Raw genomic sequence first — 19,601 nt, 5'->3', positions numbered from 1 at the left:
AAAAAGCCTCGACACCCCACAACTTGCATGTATTTGTGAATTGAGCCATCACATGCTCCCTTCACACCATACTCTCAAACGGTTGTATTCCAATTGGCGTTACAAAGTCACGCGTTTCTGTGAAGAAAGTCTATGCAAACGAATTATTGCGACCGCTGGGCGATTTCCTCTCTCGATGAATTTTCAATTAATGGCCCACTCCATGCGCAATGCTATTTTACAATAGGCTGCAAAGATGCATTGATAATACAATACACTTGGTTAAATGAACCTATTTTCTCCTAGTTTGTGCAAAATCAAAACAGGGATTTCAGGCTTAGTGACTTCACAAATTATGTCCAATCCCTAAAACAAATAATATTTTAAACACCTTAAAACCTAACAAATATCCCTAAGAGGATGACGTGCATTGATCGACCCTAATCAGGTATTGCTAATATTTGTGCTGGAGATCAGCTGCCTTAAACTACAAATTCCCTAGTGCCAAATACTGAAGAGGCTCAGTGTTTGTCAGGTGTTAATCGTCACAATACTTAATTTCAATGTTTGTCATTTACTAAAGTCCTACTTGAGATGCTCTGGCACATGGCCATTGACTACCTCCAGCCCATTGCCTATACCAGAACTGTAAATAGGAGTTGGTGGAGGCATACTCAGTCAGGCCTATGGCTGAAAAACAGTCGATGTCCTGGAGGAGTATCCTACCAATTTACCAGAGCCATATAGCTGTATTGAAATGTGCTGCAAACATTTCCATGACGACCTCTTCCACAAAAAAAGTCAGCTTGGAAAGGTCTTCCAGTTGTTAATGTATTAAATCTCAGATTTGATTTCGATTATATCTGCCAATGTAACAGGCGTCAGTCAGCGTGCTGCTAACAGTTGAGCTTCCTCCATTGTCCAACTGCCCCAAACAGGACTCGAACCAGTGATCCTCTGGTTCGAAACACACGTGACTTCCGTCCTTGATAACATGTAAACCGATAGAGCCATACAAAAAGTTACCTCATGGATGGCTGAAGACATTTCACCAATCTTTTATTTCATGAAACCAAGACTTGACACATTGCATTTATATTTTTATTCAGTATAGATGTCAGGGTATTTAGAGAAGATTCAACATGTTGCCATGAAAACACCGGATTGATGCTAGTTCACATTACATGTTCGGTTGTGCCAAATCACACAAGATGCTAGATTTAAGATTTTTTATTTGGGACTATGTGAATGGTTCACAAACTGAATCTCACAGAATATTCAACAAGCACATATTAAGACATCAGGATCCCCTTTTCACTTAGTATGCGTGCCACCAGCCCAATTTCACATGGCTTGCCTTGATTTGCTGAAAATGTCTCTCCCACTCATTCCTACAGCGCAAGCTCCAGCCTCTGTTGCACAAAGTCCCGTTGGCGTCAACAGCGCCTGTCCAAGCAAGGACTTCTTGTTGGTGGAGATAAGCTTAGAGTCTCAGAGTGCAACAGGTTTAATAACATTCATATCCTAAACCCTGACAAGCTTTGTCTTAGATATACATAAAAAAAAAAAAAAACAAGGAAACTGTTTCACAAAGCTGATCAAACTCCATCATTCCGGAGCACCAGATCCAAGTGCATGGAGTTGCAGATAAGAGCACTGTTCTCTGGTCAGTTCCCCGTATGACCGGCCGGTGGGCAGTAGAAGTGGACGAACTAATGTGGACTGAAACGGTTTAATCAATTGTGTCTAACCACTCAGCACCATTTTGTGTACGTCAGTGCCAACAGAGGACCAACGAAAGCAGATGGTGGGGGCATGCGCCGCCTTCACCTGAGCATCTGAGATCCAGGAAGTGACTTTGCTGATGACAGAGGTACCAGAATGTTATTTTGGACCCTTGCTCCTCTCCAGCTCCCCCCATCCCCAAAGACATGCTTGTGACAGTCAAAAGTTCAGCTGATTGGATGGTCTCTCCTTGTCTCCTCCCCCACACGTCGAGAGACGCCCGCCACCCACCCCGCCGAGTGACTGCAGCCAGCCATCCTTTTGGCCGGACACTGTGGAGGGGTGGGCTGCGATTGGTGGGTGCGAGAGAGAGGGCCACTCACTGTTGTTTGGAGCGCCAGAACCGTCCAGCGATGGAGCCCAAGGAGATGCCCTGCTTCTTCGGCTGGGCCAGCTCAGCCAACCTCTGCTCCTCCTCCTGTCCACACACACACACACACACCAGTATCTACAGTTACATCAGTATCTAACGGACTATAGCTCTAAAGTGCTCACAAAACAGATGGATAAAAGGGCATCAAGCCATCAACAGTGACAATGTTTTTCCTACAGAAAATGTAATGTTTCTTGAGAATGAGGACACTTCTCTTGGTTGGTAATGGTAGTGTATTCGTTAGTCGTCATCCATTGCTCCTGGACTTTGGGTTTATTTGGACTGTACCTGTGCTAGCTGCGCTTGTCTGCGTTTGAAGGCCTCTACGGGGTCATCTTCCAGTGCATAGTTCTCCAGCACAGAACGCACGTCATCCACTCCACTGAGCGCAATGGCTGCCGGAGAAAAACACGAGTGAATAGCGTGTCTGGGAAGGAACAGGTTGGTTGACACTCACTCCATTGCGCACACACACTTACTCTTGAGGAAATGAGCTAGGTCGTAGAGTGTTCGGTCTTCTGAGTTGCCGTCCCACTTTGTCAGCGCCATACCGTTGAAAGGCTGCAGGCTGAAGGCTTCCCTCTTACAGTCCACCACTATCACCTTGGAGGTATCCCGGTTCAGACATGACACGTCCTACAGGGGAGGGTGGAAAAGAGTTGAGTTACAAGACTCTCTGAAGAGGAATTCATCTAAAGAATGGAGTTAAAAATGAAATCTATCCCTTTCATTGTTTAAAAAGGTAATTGTGACGATCGGTGAAACACACAAAATGCCTTGCAATCATCTTAGTTTATGCAAACCATTACATTTATTGATGCACACATACATATATACACACGCACACACACACAATGCTCCAAAAAATAAAGGGAACACTTAAACACATTGTAACTCCAAGTCAATCACACTTCTGTGAAATCAAACTGTCCACTTAGGAAGCAACACTGATTGACAATAAATTTCACATGCTGTTGTGCAAATGGAATAGACAACAGGTGGAAATTATAGGCAATTAGCAAGACACCCCCAATAAAGGAGTGGTTCTTGCAGGTGGTGACCACAGACCACTTCTCAGTTCCTATGCCTCCTGGCTGATGTTTTGGTCACTTTTGAATGCTGGCGGTGCTTTCACTCTAGTGGTAGCATGAGACGGAGTCTACAACCCACACAAGTGGCTCGGGTAGTGCAGCTCATCCAGGATGGCACATCAATGCGAGCTGTGAAGGTTTGCTGTGTCTGTCAGCGTAGTTTCCAGAGCATGGAGGCGCTACCAGGAGACAGGCCAGTACATCAGGAGACGTGGAGGAGGCCGTAGGAGGGCAACAACCCAGCAGCAGGACCGCTACCTCCGCCTTTGTGCAAGGAGGAGCAGGAGGAGCACTGCCAGAGCCCTGCAAAATGACCTCCAGCAGGCCACAAATGTGCATGTGTCTGCTCAAACGGTCAGAAACAGACTCCATGAGGGTGGTATGAGGGCCCAACGTCCACAGGTGGGGGTTGTGCTTACAGCCCAACACCGTGCAGGACGTTTGGAATTTGCCAGAGAACACCAAGATTGGCAAATTCGCCACTGGCGCCCTGTGCTCTTCACAGATGAAAGCAGGTTCACACTGAGCACGTGTGACAGACGTGACAGAGTCTGGAGAAGCCGTGGAGAACGTTCTGCTGCCTGCAACATCCTCCAGCATGACCGGTTTGGCAGTGGGGCAGTCATGGTGTGTGGTGGCATTTCTTTGGGGGGCCCCACAGCCCTCCATGTGCTCGCCAGAGGTAGCCTGACTGCCATTGGTACCGAGATGAGATCCTCAAATCCCTTGTGAGACCATATGTTGGTGCGGTTGGCCCTGGGTTCCTCCTAATGCAAGACAATGCTAGACCTCATGTGACTGGAGTGTGTCAGCAGTTCCTGCAAGAGGAAGGCATTGATGCTATGGACTGGCCCGCCTGTTCCCCAGACCTGAATCCAATTGAGCACATCATGTCTTGCTCCATCCACCAACGCCACGTTGCACCAGACTGTCCAGGAGTTGGCGGATGCTTTAGTCCAGGTCTGGGAGGAGATCCCTCAGGAAACCATCCGCCACCTCATCAGGAGCATGCCCAGGCGTTGTATGGAGGTCATACAGGCACGTGGAGGCCACACACACTACTGAGCCTCATTTTGACTTGTTTTAAGGACATTACATCAATGTTGGATCAGCCTGTAGTGTGGTTTTCCACTTTAATTTTGAGTGTGACTCCAAATCCAGACCTCCATGGGTTGATACATTTGATTTCCATTGATCATTTTTGTGCGATTTTGTTGTCAGCACATTCAACTATGTAAAGAAAAAAGTATTTAATAAGAATATTTCATTCATTCAGATCTAGGATGTTATTTTAGTGTTCCCTTGATATTTTTGAGCAGTGTATGTATGTATGTATGTATGTATGTATGTATGTATGTATATACACACACGTGTAGAGGGGAGAACACACACTTCCCCTGGCCTGCCCTGTGCATTGAGTCTTAGTGGTGGTCATGGGGAGCAGATGGAGAGGGACGCAGAGTTCTCCTTATCACTGTCACCTGGACCCCCCCCCCCCCCCCCTTTACTTAATTTCCTGCAATTCGAAACGTTAACGTAGAGATAATGTAGCAGTTTTAATGTAGCAGCCCTCCAAGACCATTTCTGAGACAGGGCCCAATCGCCAAGAGAATACGTGTGTGTGTGTACATTGACGGATGTGCATTTCTACATTAGCCTAGGTGCAGTAATGAGTTTGGGAGTGATGAATTGATGTCTGTCCTTACAGAGTTGGTCAGCCTATATGATGGCTTATTATTTCAGTTAGATTAAATACAGTATGTGTTTGGCAGACGTGTAGTTGAGTTGGCCGTGGGATGCCTACAGTGCTTCAGAAAGTATTCATACCCCTTGACTTACACCACATTTTGTCTTGCGCCCTACATTCTGAAAGCATGAAAGAGAGTCTCACCCATCTAAAAACAAAATACCCCATAATGACAAAGTAAAAACATGTTTAGACATTTTTGCAAATGCCTTGAAAATGAAATAGAGAAATCTAATTTACAGAACTATTCACACCCCTTTGCTACGATACTCCAAATTGAGCAAATGCTATTGTTTGTACATGATTTAGAATGAAACACCAGTCTATATAAGGTCCCACAGTTGAAAGTGCATGTCAGAGCAGAAACTACACCATGAAGTCCAAGGAACTGTCTGTAGATAGAGAGATTTGTGATGAGACATAAATCTGGGGAACAAGTTCTAGTGTCGAAAGAGCACAGTGGTCTCCATCATTGGGGGGGGGGGGGGGAAATAAATAATTTTCTGCAGCAGGTACTGGGAGACTGGTAAGGATAGCGGGAACAATGAATGGAGACAAATGCAGGCAAATTCTTGATGAGGACCTGCTTCAGAATGCAAACAGACAGGGGCAAAGATTTGTTCCAACAGGACAATGACTCTAGGCACACAGCCAATGTAACGCTGGAATGGCTTTAGAACAAGAATGTGAAAGTCCTCGAGTGGCCCAGACTTGAATCCCATTGAAATTCTGTGGAAAGACTAAGATTGATGTTCACAGCCATTCCCCATCTACCTTAACAGAGCTTGAGAAAATCCCCAAATCCAGATGGGTATGTCGATCAGTTTTGCACAAGACTGAAAGCTGTGATCACTGTCAATAAGTGCTTCTTCAAATTATTGACTAAGGGCTGTGAATATTTGTTAACACTTAAAACCTAGCCATGTCATAATTAAGCAATAAGGCTAGAGGGGGTGTGGTATATGGTCAATATACCACAGCTAAGAGCTGTTCTTATGCGCAACGCAGAGTGCCTGGATACAGCCTTAGCCGTGGTATATTGGCCACATTCCACCAACCCCCAAGGTGCCTTATTGCTATTATAAACTGGTTATCAACGTAATTAGAGCAGTAAAGATGAAATGTTGTTTCAAACCAGTGGTATACGGTCTGATATACAGTTTATAATAGGTCATAATAGCTGACCTAACACGGTCATGACACATATTTAGACCTGTGACATATTGCGTTATTTTATAGCTGGAAACTTATGTAGGTGTATAATCAGCCATTAATTAACTGATGTCATACATGCACCTACTCTAATGCTCTGTTGCTGATGACTGGGAAGAATGCCGGAGCAGATTTCAGGAGCAGGACAAGACACCATCTTTTTGACTGACATCTTGGCCATGTTCTGTTTTAATCTCCACCCGGCACAGCCAGAAGAGGACTGGCCACTCCTCATAGCCTGGTTTCTCTCTAGGTTTCTTCCTAGGTTTTTGCCTTTCTAGGGAGTTTTTCCTAGCCACTGTGCTTCTACACCTGCATTGCTTGCTGTTTGGTGTTTTAGGCTGGGTTTCTGTACAGCACTTTGAGATATCAGCTGATGTACGAAGGGCTATATAAATAAATTTGATTTATGTGATAGGCCTATCTGGCTTATATGATGGCGATAATACAATGACACTGTGAAGAAGTTTTTTAAAATATGGAAAAAAATTACTAAAGAATTCATTACTACAATAAAATGATTTAACAAATGAAAGGAAACTTCTTGTCAGGGAAAAAATACATTTTGAATAAATATGTCACAACAGGTGAAAATACATGGATCGCGTCACCACACGTAACGGCACCAGACGTCACCACACGTAACGGCGCCAAGCGTCACCACACGTAACGGCGCCAAGCGTCACCACACGTAACGGCGCCAAGCGTCACCACACGTAACGGCGCCAAGCGTCACCACACGTAACGGCGCCAGGTGAAGTGCTAATGAATACTTATGTAAATTAGACATCTGTATTCCATTTTCAATAAATATCTAAAAACATGTTTTCACTTTGTCATTATGGAGTATTGTGTGTAGAAATCATTTTGAATTCAGGCTGTAAAACATTTGGAATAAGTCGAGGGGTATGAACACTTTCTAAAGGCACGGTAGGGCTCCGGTTTCACAAGGCAGCAGTGTGCTCCTAACAAAGCAACAGGCTGCGAGCCGGAGTAGGAATGTGTCCAACCCACACACACACAAGTTTGGTGAGCAGGTAAACAAACACAGTGCACTAGTATGACTACTTCAAATCTGACACTCCCATGGAGAATGAAACAACTTCAACTGAAAAGAAACAAAAGTAACACTGATCTCTGACACGCAAAATTTGGTGGAGCACTCGGTCTTGTTCAACTCCACCCAGTCGGTCCACCTGTGGCAGACGGTCGTGCCCTCCACTAACTGCCCTATGTCTTCGGGGGGGGGGGGGTCAAAGCTAGGCCACATCTCACCCTCAAATTTGGACTTGTCGTCAACATCAATGGCTGATTCTACCACAGCCTGGTTCTAATCACAGTTAATTAGACAGACCAGACGATAACGTGTCGTCGTCAGATCGGCCCGCTCATTTTATTGACACCTCACATCTGTGGATCCACATTGTTTAAAAATAGTTTGGGGGGGGAGAAACACCATCGAAATTCACCATTGGACAGACGCCTGAGGTCTCGGGGGACTCGGCTCTATTCAGACCTCCCATTCTCTCGCTCCCTCACTCCCTTTCTGCCTCCCGGTTGCTTTTCAGCGGGCCAGATGGAAGGCGAGGGAGGGGAGACAGAGGGGAGGGGGGTGAAGAGACAGAGATGGGCAGAAAGTCACCAACGGTAGGGGAGGAGGACAGGAGACACGTGAATTCAGGCGAGTGCACAGAAGGAGAGGAAGATCCTGTATGTAACGTTAGACTCAGGATGACTAATCGCCAAATAAACACATTCAAGCTCTGTATAGCAGGGGGTAGCAGGTTACCCTCATCAACTATTCATGTTTCCCGATGAATATGAGTTTTAGTAGTGAGTGATTAACATGGAAAGAACTGACCTCCATGAATAATACACAGCCATGCATCTTCACCGAGAAGGTATACCTACCTATACCCCGCTACGCCGGGACCATAACCACACATTACTACCAGGCCAAATTAGTTTCCCATGCATTACAAAAGCACTCCATTGAAACATGGTGATGTAGGCTAGGTATGTTAGTTACAGTCAGCCCTGATACAGCTCGTAATATACAGCCATTTAAGATGCCAGGCGACATGATTAAAGCAACAGTATCCAGCTTATACAGTTTTGCCTTAGAGGTTCTCTCGAATGACAAGTTAGTTTAGCAGAGTTGACACTATTGTACTTCAGTCATGCATGTAGACGGACTCCGGCTGTTGGAGAGGGGGGGGGCGGGGCATAAGGTTATTGAGGTTCAAAAGGGTTGGGAGGGGGGGGGGGGGGGGTACGGCACCATTGGGTCACAGTGGAGAGGGGCGCACCAGGGGTTCTATGCTTGGGGGCTTGGCCCAGGAGGAGCGTGGTTGAAAAGGAGCACACTAACTTGAGTCTTAAACTCAACTCATGTCTTAGAAAACAGAGACCGAGAGAGAGAGAGCATACACACAGGTATATCCAAAATAAATGACAAACAGGGCATTTGTCTACATTTTATGGCTTTTACACAACATGACATGTCTTTGTTTTAAATTCAGATACATGGAGGACATTCAATTCACGGAATTCTGTGTTATTGGAGGCTTCCGCAGTGTACATAAAAACAACAGTACACACACACACACGCACAGTGGCGGAAGGTCAGCCTGACAACTTGTTTACCTTGACGTGATGTCCCTCCATGTAACGCGTGGCGTCTCTGAAGAGGCGGTACATGACAAAGCCCTGGGGGTCGATGCTGTCAATCAGAGGGTACGCCGTCTGGTGAGAGAGAACCCACATCACAACGTCACACAGCGTTGACACGCGAGATGCTTCTGCATATGCATGACGGCCATCGGTTACATGGCTAGAGTTGGGCTGAGGATAGTGACAGACCTAGGATGGTGTCGTCAGGTTCTAGTTCCCTGGCTGCTGCTCATAAAAATCGCACTTCAAAATCTAAAAGAGACAGCTTCTCTTAGAACTACATGGCTTAGTCAGCACTACCGCAGTGGGCAGGGGGAGAATACATGTGCCAATGTGAAGCCTAGGAAACCTTGGTGGGTTAATGATCCATACTCCGTAGGGCAATCTGCAGCTAGCGGAGGTACAGACCAGGCTTCAGTTTGACTTGGCACAGTCACTGCTGCAGGTCACAACACTAAGGCTGACCTTCACCCAGAGAAAACAAAACAGTCCCTAAACAAGGAACCAATTAGACCCAGAGCGGAGCATGGCTCATTTGCATAGAAAATGTTGGCATAAATAAAAGGGGTATTTGCAGCCCAAAAGGCATACCGTTCTGAGCCCGCCTGTTGGCCAAGACGTATGTAATTAGGACAAACAGGGGCGAGACATATTGGTGCCAAAACAACAAAAACAGTCAAACTCAACAACACTAGGGATGTTGTTTGATATCAAGAATCGTCAACAGTGCTAGTTTGGAGTGACAAAACACCTTTTTGTTTCGGGGGTGGGTCATTGTCCATTAGAACAAAAGGTCTACAGGGGAGACCTGTAGGGGGAGGTGACAGGTGCAGTGTGCGTTCACAAACGAGCTAAGCTACACCAGGCGGTAAAAGCAGCCCTGATTGGCTGTGGCAGAGGGAGGCTGCGGCAGGTGACTGTTAGGTGAGGCAGGCAGGTCTGTGCCTTAACCAATCCAAAATGCTTCATGTGGCATGTGACTTATTTCAGCAGTTAATGTGTTATGTTGCAACACCTATAGATTTGCAATGTTGATTGCCACAAGAGGTACAGAAAGATGGGTGGGTTATTTATGGAAAATTCCATCTCAAAGAAGAGCATTCGTAAAACGTAGGACTGCAAAGTTGTACTTGAAACCATCACGGTACAATAATGGCGTGACAAGATCTTGCAAGTTATCATTGGCCCACGCCAGAAAAGCGTTCAGTCATGTCACTCACCATGCCTGTTTCAGCAGTGAAGATGACTATCTCGTAGAGAGGGGCTAGCTGCTGGAACAGGTAGTCGATGCCTGGCCTCTTCTTGAAGCGCCAGCCTGTAGCCAGCTGTGGGGAGGACGGGAGAACAAACCAGTTTGCCTCACCTGCTTAAAGACATACTAACAACTCCCAACAGCAATGGGATACATTCCTTATAGATAGAACACTCACTGAAAGCTATCCACAAAAATAGTCAGTGAATAATCCATTTCAAATCATCAGTTTATTATATTTAGGGTAACATTTTAATTTTTTCGACAGACACTATTCAATCCACATAAATGCACACAACCAGTGAATGATTCATTAGTCTGTCAGGTTATAAAGTGGTATATTTACAGGCATACATTTAGCTTTTTCGACAGCCTAAACGGAGCAGTTTATGGCAGATGAAGCCTTTGGACGACCTCCTGGGTGCAGGCCTGTGTTAACACAAAAAGCCACTGGTCTTTTCTTCAGAAATCAAAGGCTCTGCGTGCAGGGCCGCCAGGCGGCTGTCTGCTGAGGGCAGGTGTCGGGTTACGGCCGTGCCCCACCTGTCTGGCACTTGTAGGGGGAGTGGGCATGGAGACCACTCAGGTAAGGGGGAGTAGGGAGGGTCTCAGGTAGAGGGCCAGGTGGAAGGTGGTGTTAGAGTAAGGGTCGGGACAGGCTCTGAGGGGGCCAGGTGGAGGGTGATGTTAGAGTAAGAGTCGGGACAGGCTCTGAGGGGGCCAGGTGGAGGGTGATGTTAGAGTAAGAGTCGGGACAGGCTCTGAGGGGGCCAGGTGGAGGGTGATGTTAGAGTAAGGGTTGGGACAGGCTCTGAGAGGGCCAGGTGGAAGCCACAGGTAATGTGTGAGGAGATAGCGGAGGTAGACTAGTGGTGGGCCCCCAGCGACCCACAGGCCAGATGGCCACCCCGCCACACAGAGGAACGGGGGGGGGGGCTTGAGGTAAAAGCCTAAGTAAACAAATAAAAACAAGTCTACTTATGAATGATAAATGTACCATCCAACCCCAGGAATGAAACAATTAAATGTTTCAGCTTGTGTTCAAGGCTGTACTGAGAGAAGGCATCCAGGTCACCCAGCCAGGGCCTGGTGCCAGGATTTAAGGTTGTGGGTGAGGTGGTGTTGGGGAGGAAAGGGGTGGTACGTACCGACCACTCAGGGTGCAGCAGGACGTCTGTGAGCTCCAGGACCAGGGTGTAGGGAGGCTGGTAGTAGGGCTCCCTCAGGGGGTCAGGAAGCAGCTTGGGGCTCGTGGGCTCAATGATCATCTGGGGACACACAGACATGACATCACACAACTATACAATAACAATGCTGCGGTGAGAAGAGCAAGAGGCACATCAGAACTATGTGGGTCAATTGACAACAGCCAAGCTCTATTACATTTTTTTCTCTCTCAAGTATGCCATTTGTATTTTGTGGTGAACGAGGCCTATCCCTTTAACACTTCAGCTCATTCATTAGATGTTTTTCCTCTCCCGGCTCACCGTAGTAAAATTGGAGGAGACTGTATTTGGCTGCTTATGTGGGAATGCAGGAGCATTAGAGCTTCCTTAGTTTGTTTGCTGGCCTCATCACCGCAAACCCCATAAAGCCATAATCCTGTAAGAACCAGCTGCAAGAGGGAAATGGGACGCGTGGAAGAGAGAACTGACATGTTCAGGAGACCCAAGGGCAGGGAGGACGAGGGGGGGAGGTGTGTTGTCGAGATACAGGGAGGAAAGGGTGTGCGTGCATGTGTATCCACACACACACGGAGACCGGGGGCTGTTCACGCTCCATTGAAGAGATCAAAGACCTACGAGGGAGATGGATTTGTGTGTATGTGTGGACAGGGGTCTAACGGAACAGCAGCTGCAGGCTAATGCAGAGGCGCCTTCCTGCTCGAAGCGGTGTGGCTGCACCTGCCTCTGCTTCAGTAAAGACAGACAGATAAGAGACCTAACATGGCTCTCAGTCTCACCAAGTATAAATATCCCAAACCAGCGGTTAACCCAGGAGTTTAATGGACAAGGACCTTCTATTCTACCTCCCTGAAAGAAACACCCCCAGGCCTCGGAGGAAAAGGCTGACTTGAGTGGAACAATCCATTGATCAGGCTAGTGGGAGTGTCAGAAACCGTTTCTTCTGTTTTGTGTTTATTTATCATCACCCACCTGTCTGTAATCTTGGAAATACTTGAACGTCCTTCTCAACTGTTGGATAACCGGGGTGTCTGTAAGAGAGATAAAATGTCAGCTGTAAACATTGTGGAGTGAACATAATTTCTCAACACACCATACTCAAGACGGAACACTTAGTGTACGTGGACCAAAACTCCCCTTGGGCTATTATTTTGACAATTTTCTACATTATAGAATAATAATGAAGACATCCAAACTATGAAATAACATAGTACACAAAAAAGTTATCAAAATATATTTTATATTTGAGATTCTTCAAAGTAGCCAACCTTTGCCTTGACAACAGCTTGGCATTTCTCAACCAGCTTCACGAGGTATGCTTTTTCTTGAAGATGTTCCCACATATGCTGAGCACTTGTTGGCTGCTTTTCCTTCACTCTGCGGTCCAACTCTTCCCAAGCCATCTCAATTGGGTTGAGGTCTGTGATTATTATTATTTGACCATGCTGGTCATTTATGAACATTTGAACATCTTGGCCATGTTCTGTTATAATCTCCACCCGGCACAGCCAGAAGAGGACTGGCCACCCCACATAGCCTGGTTCCTCTCTAGGTTTCTTCCTAGGTTTTGGCCTTTCTAGGGAGTTTTTCCTAGCCACTGTGCTTCTACACCTGCATTGCTTGCTGTTTGGTGTTTTAGGCTGGGTTTCTGTACAGCACTGCAATATCAGCTGATGTACGAAGGGCTATATAAATACATTTGATGTGATTTGAGGTCAGGTGATTGTGGAGGCCAGGGCATCTGATGCAGCACTCCATCACTCTCCTTCTTGGTCAAATAGCCCTTACACAGCCTGGAGGTGTGTTGGGTCATTGTCCTGATAGTCCCACTAAGCACAAACCAGGTGGGATGGCATATCGCTGCAGAATGCTGTGGCAGCCATACTGGTTAAGTGTGCCTTGAATTCTAAATAAATCACTGACAGCGTCACAAGCAAAGCACCCCACAACTCCTCCATGCTTCACGGTGGGAACCACACATGCGGAGATCATCCGTTCACCTACTCTGCATCGCACAAAGATACAGCGGTTCGAGCCAAAAATCTCAAATTTGGACTCATCAGACCAAAGGACAGATTCCCACCGCTCTAATGTCCATTGCCATGCGTTTCTTGGCCCAAGCAGGTCTCTTCTTATTGGGGTCCTTTAGTAGTTTTTTCTTTTTGGCAATTCAACCACAAAGGCCTGATTCACACAGTCTCCTCTAAACAATTGATGTTGAGATGTTTCTGTTACTTGAACAATGTAAAGCATTTATTTGGGATGCAATTTCTGGAGGCTTGTGACTAATGAACTGATCCTCTGCAGCAGAGGTAACTCTGGGTCTTCCTATCCCGTGGCAGTTCTCATGTTTCATCTTTGCGCTTGATGGTTGTTGCAACTGCACTTGAAGAAACTTTCAAAGTTCTTGAAATTTTCCTTATTGACTGACCTTCATGTCTTAAAAGTAATGGACTAATTTATCTTGCTTATTTGAGCTGCTCGTGCCATAACATGGACTTGGTCTTTTACCAAACAGGCCCATCTTATGTATACCACCCTACCATGTCACAACACAACTGATTGGCTCAAACACATTAAGGAGAGTCCACAAATTAACCTTTAAGAAGGCACACCTGTTAATTGAAATGCATTCCATTTGACTACCTCATGAAGCTGGTTGAGAGAATGCCAAGAGTGTGCAAAGCTATCAAGGCAAAGAGGGGCTACTTTGAAGAATCTCAAATATATTTTCATTTGTTTAACACTTTTTGGGTTACTACATGATTCTGTGTGTGTCATTTCATAGTTTTGATGTCTTCACTAATATTCTACAATGTAGAAAATAGTAAAAAACAAAACAAAAAACAACCCTGGAATGAGTAGGTGTGTCCAAACTCTTGACTGACTCAAGCCAACTCTGGTGGTGGTAGAATGTACACAGCTGCAGTCCTAACAAATGACAATTTACAATAAAAAAAAGGGGCAATCAGCAGTTGCTACATACAAAGAACAAAAATAAAAACGCAACATGTAAAGTGTTGGTTCCATGTTTCAAGAGCTGAAAATAAAAGATCCCAGAAATGTTCCATATGCACAAAAACCTTATTTCTCTCAAACGTTGTGCCCAAATTTGTTTACATCCCTGTCAACAGGAGAAATGCCAAGCTAATCCATTTACCTGACTAGTGTGGCATATCAGAAAATGTCAAACACGACATGGTTAATACTATGTTTTGAGGCTAATTTGAATAGCATGAATGGTTAGTCCTTGCATCCATAGCTGAATTTGAGTGGTTACATTTATCCAGCCCCATCTCTTAGCAGACTCCCTGGTTTGTTAAAAAGCTTTGTTTCTATGGCTGATTTCCGTTTTAAGACTGCAGCATCGGGGACTGCAGCATTGGTCCCAACAAATAACATCTCAGTAAATTCATGGCAAATGCTACCACTCAGCTAAAGCATGCAGCCGCCAGGTGACTCTGGTGTGTGAAGTCATTTGGGACAGAGAGGGAGTGAGAAACCTGGAATAGGTCTCTATGAGCCTATAGTGTCCGGCCTACCTGCAGCCACAGTGTGTTTAACCAGTCAGGCCCCTCTGTAACAGCAGGCCTGGGAGTGGGTGACCTGGTTAAACACCCCCCCCCCCCCCCCCCCCCTTCCTTTTTTATCTGGCCTGGGAGGTACATACTCTTCCAGAGAGTGTGGGACTGTGACCGACCACGTTGACAAACCTCTCCCATGGGAGCGCCAAGCCAGGCTGGGTATCGTTACACCCCCTCGCAGAGGGACGGGGGTTGCAGAGGCATGTGTATGCATACGAGTATGTGTGCGCAAATGTGGAATATGGCTAAGGGGGATAGCAGTGGAGGGATGAGATTGAAAGGAGGATGACAGGAAAAGGATGACGAGGAGATGAATATTTGTCAGCCAGGCCACAGTGGGTCCTCCAATGATGAGTGAGGTGGGGAAGCTACCTCCATTTTCTCCATTGGTAACTGTTGGCTGTCATTATGACTGATCAAACTCAGTCTCATCAAAAGCAAAACCCCCATTATAGCAAAAACAAAGCAGTCCGTTTCCACAGTTTGGACCGATATTGACTGAAAGGAAGGCCAGAAAAGTAGGCTTTAACAAGCAGCAACACTCTGGTCAGGCAGCCTCGTCCGAACCTTGTTTGCCAGTGTAATAGGCTGTTGCTCTCGGGAGAGATGACAATTTAAACAGGGGAGAAGTAGGGAGGGACGAAGGGAGGAAAGGAGGAAGAGCGAGAAAGATCGATGGCCGGGCCTCCGGACATAACAAAGGCCTCCTTTAATCCTCGACTGGGGTGGCATATGCTCCGCTAGTTTGCTTAAGGCCATTATTACTCAATTGCCTTTCTTCTCCCCAGTTTCTTTTTTTTGGGGGGGGGGGGGCTCTTGCTTTTGGCTCGCGCTGTCAATCGCTTCTTTCTTGGGCCGTGACAAACGGTTGTCCGGCCTCGCTCTTTGCAGTGGGGGTAAGGGGTGTGGGGGCAGGAGGCAGGAGGCCACTCTGTTAGAATACCCAGCTTAGGGACACAGGCTGTTGGTTGGGTCAGTAGGTACAGGAGGCAGGCTGGGTTGGTTAGTTTGTTTGGAGCCCTGGTGGTCTTTATCCTCCTTGGGGCTTTACGTCTCTGTCACAGAGCGAGCAAACATGGAGGTCGTACAGAACCGCCCCTCAACTCACAGCCAAACACGCTCTGAGGATTCTAGCTGTGGGATACTAACTGGGACACAGAGGGTGAATCGATCTGATAAAATGGACAGGAAGAGATGACGTCTTCCAAGTCATGAAATGACTCTGAAAAGTACAAGTCAGTGAGTTAAGCCTAATAATAGTGCTTGAAGATTAAAGCAATAAATTTTTCCCCTCCCCCTAAACATCTGGTGTGTGTACTGATTGATTGCATACTGCATCAAGACCGTTTCTTAGATCCACAGTACACATTAGGAGAAAGCAACACCTTCCAACCTCGGTGAGTATTTTGAAAGCAGTCCTGCATGTCACACACCACAGTGTGGCCTCAACAGGGTGCTTTTTGGGGAGCTCATCACAGTCACAGCGTCCAACGCTCCTCCTCAGCAAAATGCCGGTGCTCTGAATACCATCACTTGCCATGGCGACACGGGTCTCATAAGCACGTCTGTTTGCAGGCCAGACCTCAATGCCCCAGGTCCCCGAGGACCCATCCAGTGGAGGCATCCAGGCTGTGCTGCCCCCCCCATCCCCTTCACTTGCCTTCTACAAATTGGGTTGGAGGGACACGTGGGCAGGAATGCTCCCTCTACACTCCTCTGGGGGCTCCTCCTCAGGCCTTCATTAGGGGTATTGAACGCTGTGGGTGCATTTGGGCTGGCCAATAACAGCAGCTGTAGCAGCACTCTGGGCACTAAGGTAATAGAGACGCAGCAACGTTCCCAGATAGACAGACGTAGTGGACTTTGGGGAGCGTGACATCGTGAGGAATTAAGTAATTATTTGTATAACATTGCTACGCGTTTAAAGAGGAGACTTCCCCATGTCCTTTCAGATTTTTAGAAAGGGCCGCAGCTGTCCCAGGCATTAGCATAGCTTTGAAGCAGGGAGGGAGGCACCTCGCGACTCATGACCCCTGCTTTACCCTCCTGTAATTTCAATAGCATAGCCAGTCCTATCAAAATGCTACACATTCCCTCTCAGCTCCACACTGGCCAAACGTGCACTCAGAATGAAAAAACCAACAGACAGACATTGAGGACTACTAATCTATTGGGGCAACCAACGGGTTGTAACAACTTAAACATTTACAAAAATGGAGAGAAACACAATGTCATTTCCATTTTCCTTTGTGTCGGTCTTGTCATGAGACCCTTTCCACCAGGTTGTCAGCCTGGCAGTTTATAGGGATGACTGAGGGGAATATGGAGGGGTACAGGGTGGTAGTCACACACAAAGGGGGGTGGTTGGCATTGCCTGTGCATTGGGTGTGGGACCCCTGCAAGGTGGCATTTCTCAGTGGGTTTGATCGCTCATACAACCCCTTTCCTGCCCGCAATCCTAGGCTGACAGCAGAAAAGGCAAGTTAGAGGGGAGGGGGGGCCTCATCTGAACCACTGTCAATGAATGGGTGGAGGGTGTTGTGAACGTTGTATGGATATGTTGGGTATTAGATTGTTAGAGGTCAAGCAAACAGCCCACAAGCTCTCTCAATTTTTTATAGACAAATCTAATGGAACTGTAAACAGGGCTAAGACTTCGCAAGTTAACCACCAACAGCTGTCTGAGCTTTGTTATTCCATGTTTATGTAGCCTTTACCTTTACTTCAGCTATAAAACACAACTGATGTAATGTGAGATCCTTTTATAGCCCAGGAGCAGATGTTGGAACACAGGTGTGCCAAAAGCCTCAGACACCAAAATAAAAACACTGATCTCGAAGCTAACTAAACTTTGAGAAAAGAAAACCTCTCCAAAACACCTTATGGATTAGACTGAATACCACAGGTGGCGTCAGTCATTGGGGAAACAACTCACCATTGTCAAACTGATCTGGAATCTGAAAGAGAAGACCGAAGGAGGAAAGTGAGAAACGTTCCACTTCACACACACACTTGCGTGATTGCCAGGTATGTGTCAATCAGATGGTACTGTTGACAGAAAAACTCTTGACATGATTTACAATATATGGCAAACGCATAAGGTACATTTTATTTTATTTTATTTCACCTTTATTTAACCAGGTAGGCTAGTTGAGAACAAGTTCTCATTTGCAACTGCGACCTGGCCAAGATAAAGCATAGCAGTATGAGCAGACAACACAGAGTTACACATGGAGTAAACAATTAACAAGTCAATAACACAGTAGAAAACAAAGGGGGAGTCTATATACAATGTGTGCAAAAGGCATGAGGTAGGCGAATAATTACAATTTTGCAGATTAACACTGGAGTGATAAATGATCAGATGGTCATGTACAGGTAGAGATATTGGTGTGCAAAAGAGCAGAAAAATAAATAAATAAAAACAGTATGGGATGAGGTAGGTGAAAATGGGTGGGCTATTTACCAATAGACTATGTACAGCTGCAGCGATCGGTTAGCTGCTCAGATAGCTGATGTTTGAAGTTGGTGAGGGAGATAAAAGTCTCCAACTTCAGCGATTTTTGCAATTCGTTCCAGTCACAGGCAGCAGAGTACTGGAACGAGAGGCGGCCAAATGAGGTGTTGGCTTTAGGGATGATCAGTGAGATACACCTGCTGGAGCGCGTGCTACGGGTGGGTGTTGCCATCGTGACCAGTGAGCTGAGATAAGGCGGAGCTTTACCTAGCATGGCATGGCCTAACATGACATTTTGTGGTTGTGTTGACGTTCAAACGTCAGTGTCAGACAATTCGGCGGGGTCCAAACAGCCACAACACCTCTCAAATACTACAGAATATTCCTTTATTGAAGTTGATAGCCATCCAGGCTAGTTAGCATTTAATCTCTCCTATGCATCTAAACCAGGGGTAGGCTATAGATTCAGACACGGGTCGATTTTTGTCAGCAAAAAAATGGCCAGGGGGTCAGAAAATAATACATTCGTACACTGCAAGCCCAAAATGAGATTTTGTATCTGTAAATAAACAATTTCATACCTTGATCACATTGAGACAAGATCACATCTTTTTTTGTGGGGATACTTGGGAACAGTTTTCCTCAAATAAACTTGTTTTTAGTTGAATTCCTGCTGATTTGACAGGCCCCAAATCACTTGTGGACCGGTTTTGGCCCAGGGGCAGACTGATCGAAACTGAACAGAAAATCTGTACCAATGCTTCAAAGTCTTAACAGTTCTTTAGACAGGGACTAAGGTACCAAAGTTTAAAAAAATAAAAATAAAAAAAAAGATCCATTTTCTCCTTGAGAGCACAGACACCAAGACCGTCCAAACCACTCATGTTCTACTCTCCACCTGGACAGCCCAGCATGTGTGTATAGTGTGTAATAATATCCAGTATATTGAACCGGGGCGCTGCTGCATGTCTCTGTGCGTTATGTGCAGTCATGCCAATGTGTAGCCCTCCCCCTGGCCCCTCCCTCGTGGTGACACTTTCAGCAGCGCTCAACACAAGCCCACCAATTACCAGACAAATTAAATCTCCCAGCTGATGAATATTCAGCTGCATCTGCCACCTGGGGGTCTGCCTGCCTGCCCGGCGAGAGAGAACCAGCCGGGGGGCCACCACATGCTGCACGCTGGGGCCACCACATGGGAACAGAGGTTGTGGGCTGGAGTTGTTTTATCCCCCTTCTCAACACCCCTTCCTCCCTAACAAGG

The 19,601-nt window shown here is 46.3% G+C and overlaps 1 protein-coding gene across 3 annotated transcripts in view; it reads right to left on the bottom strand.

The window, feature by feature from the left end:
• Positions 1-1,062: 1,062 nt before the first annotated feature.
• Positions 1,063-19,601, bottom strand: part of LOC110507499 (mitochondrial import inner membrane translocase subunit TIM50) — a 31,923-nt gene continuing 13,384 nt past the window's right edge. The window contains exons 4-11 of one of the 3 annotated variants that reach the window (XM_090224394.1): positions 17,816-17,837; positions 12,269-12,327; positions 11,261-11,380; positions 10,081-10,185; positions 8,834-8,932; positions 2,617-2,773; positions 2,426-2,532; positions 1,063-2,182 (exon numbers count right to left, since the gene is read on the bottom strand). In XM_090224394.1, the coding sequence (XP_090080520.1) occupies positions 2,084-2,182; positions 2,426-2,532; positions 2,617-2,773; positions 8,834-8,932; positions 10,081-10,185; positions 11,261-11,380; positions 12,269-12,327; positions 17,816-17,837 (768 nt within the window). In that variant the 3' untranslated portion in view covers positions 1,063-2,083. The remainder of the gene's footprint in view (positions 2,183-2,425; positions 2,533-2,616; positions 2,774-8,833; positions 8,933-10,080; positions 10,186-11,260; positions 11,381-12,268; positions 12,328-17,815; positions 17,838-19,601) is intronic. The other 2 variants (XM_090224395.1, XM_090224396.1) reach the window with 2 other exon arrangements.

The sequence above is a fragment of the Oncorhynchus mykiss genome, chromosome 27 (assembly GCF_057628025.1).
Source record: "Oncorhynchus mykiss isolate SJ-2025 chromosome 27, ASM5762802v1, whole genome shotgun sequence".
Classification (NCBI taxonomy): Eukaryota; Metazoa; Chordata; class Actinopteri; order Salmoniformes; family Salmonidae; genus Oncorhynchus; species Oncorhynchus mykiss.
This window is presented reverse-complemented; position numbering and strand designations above follow the sequence as displayed.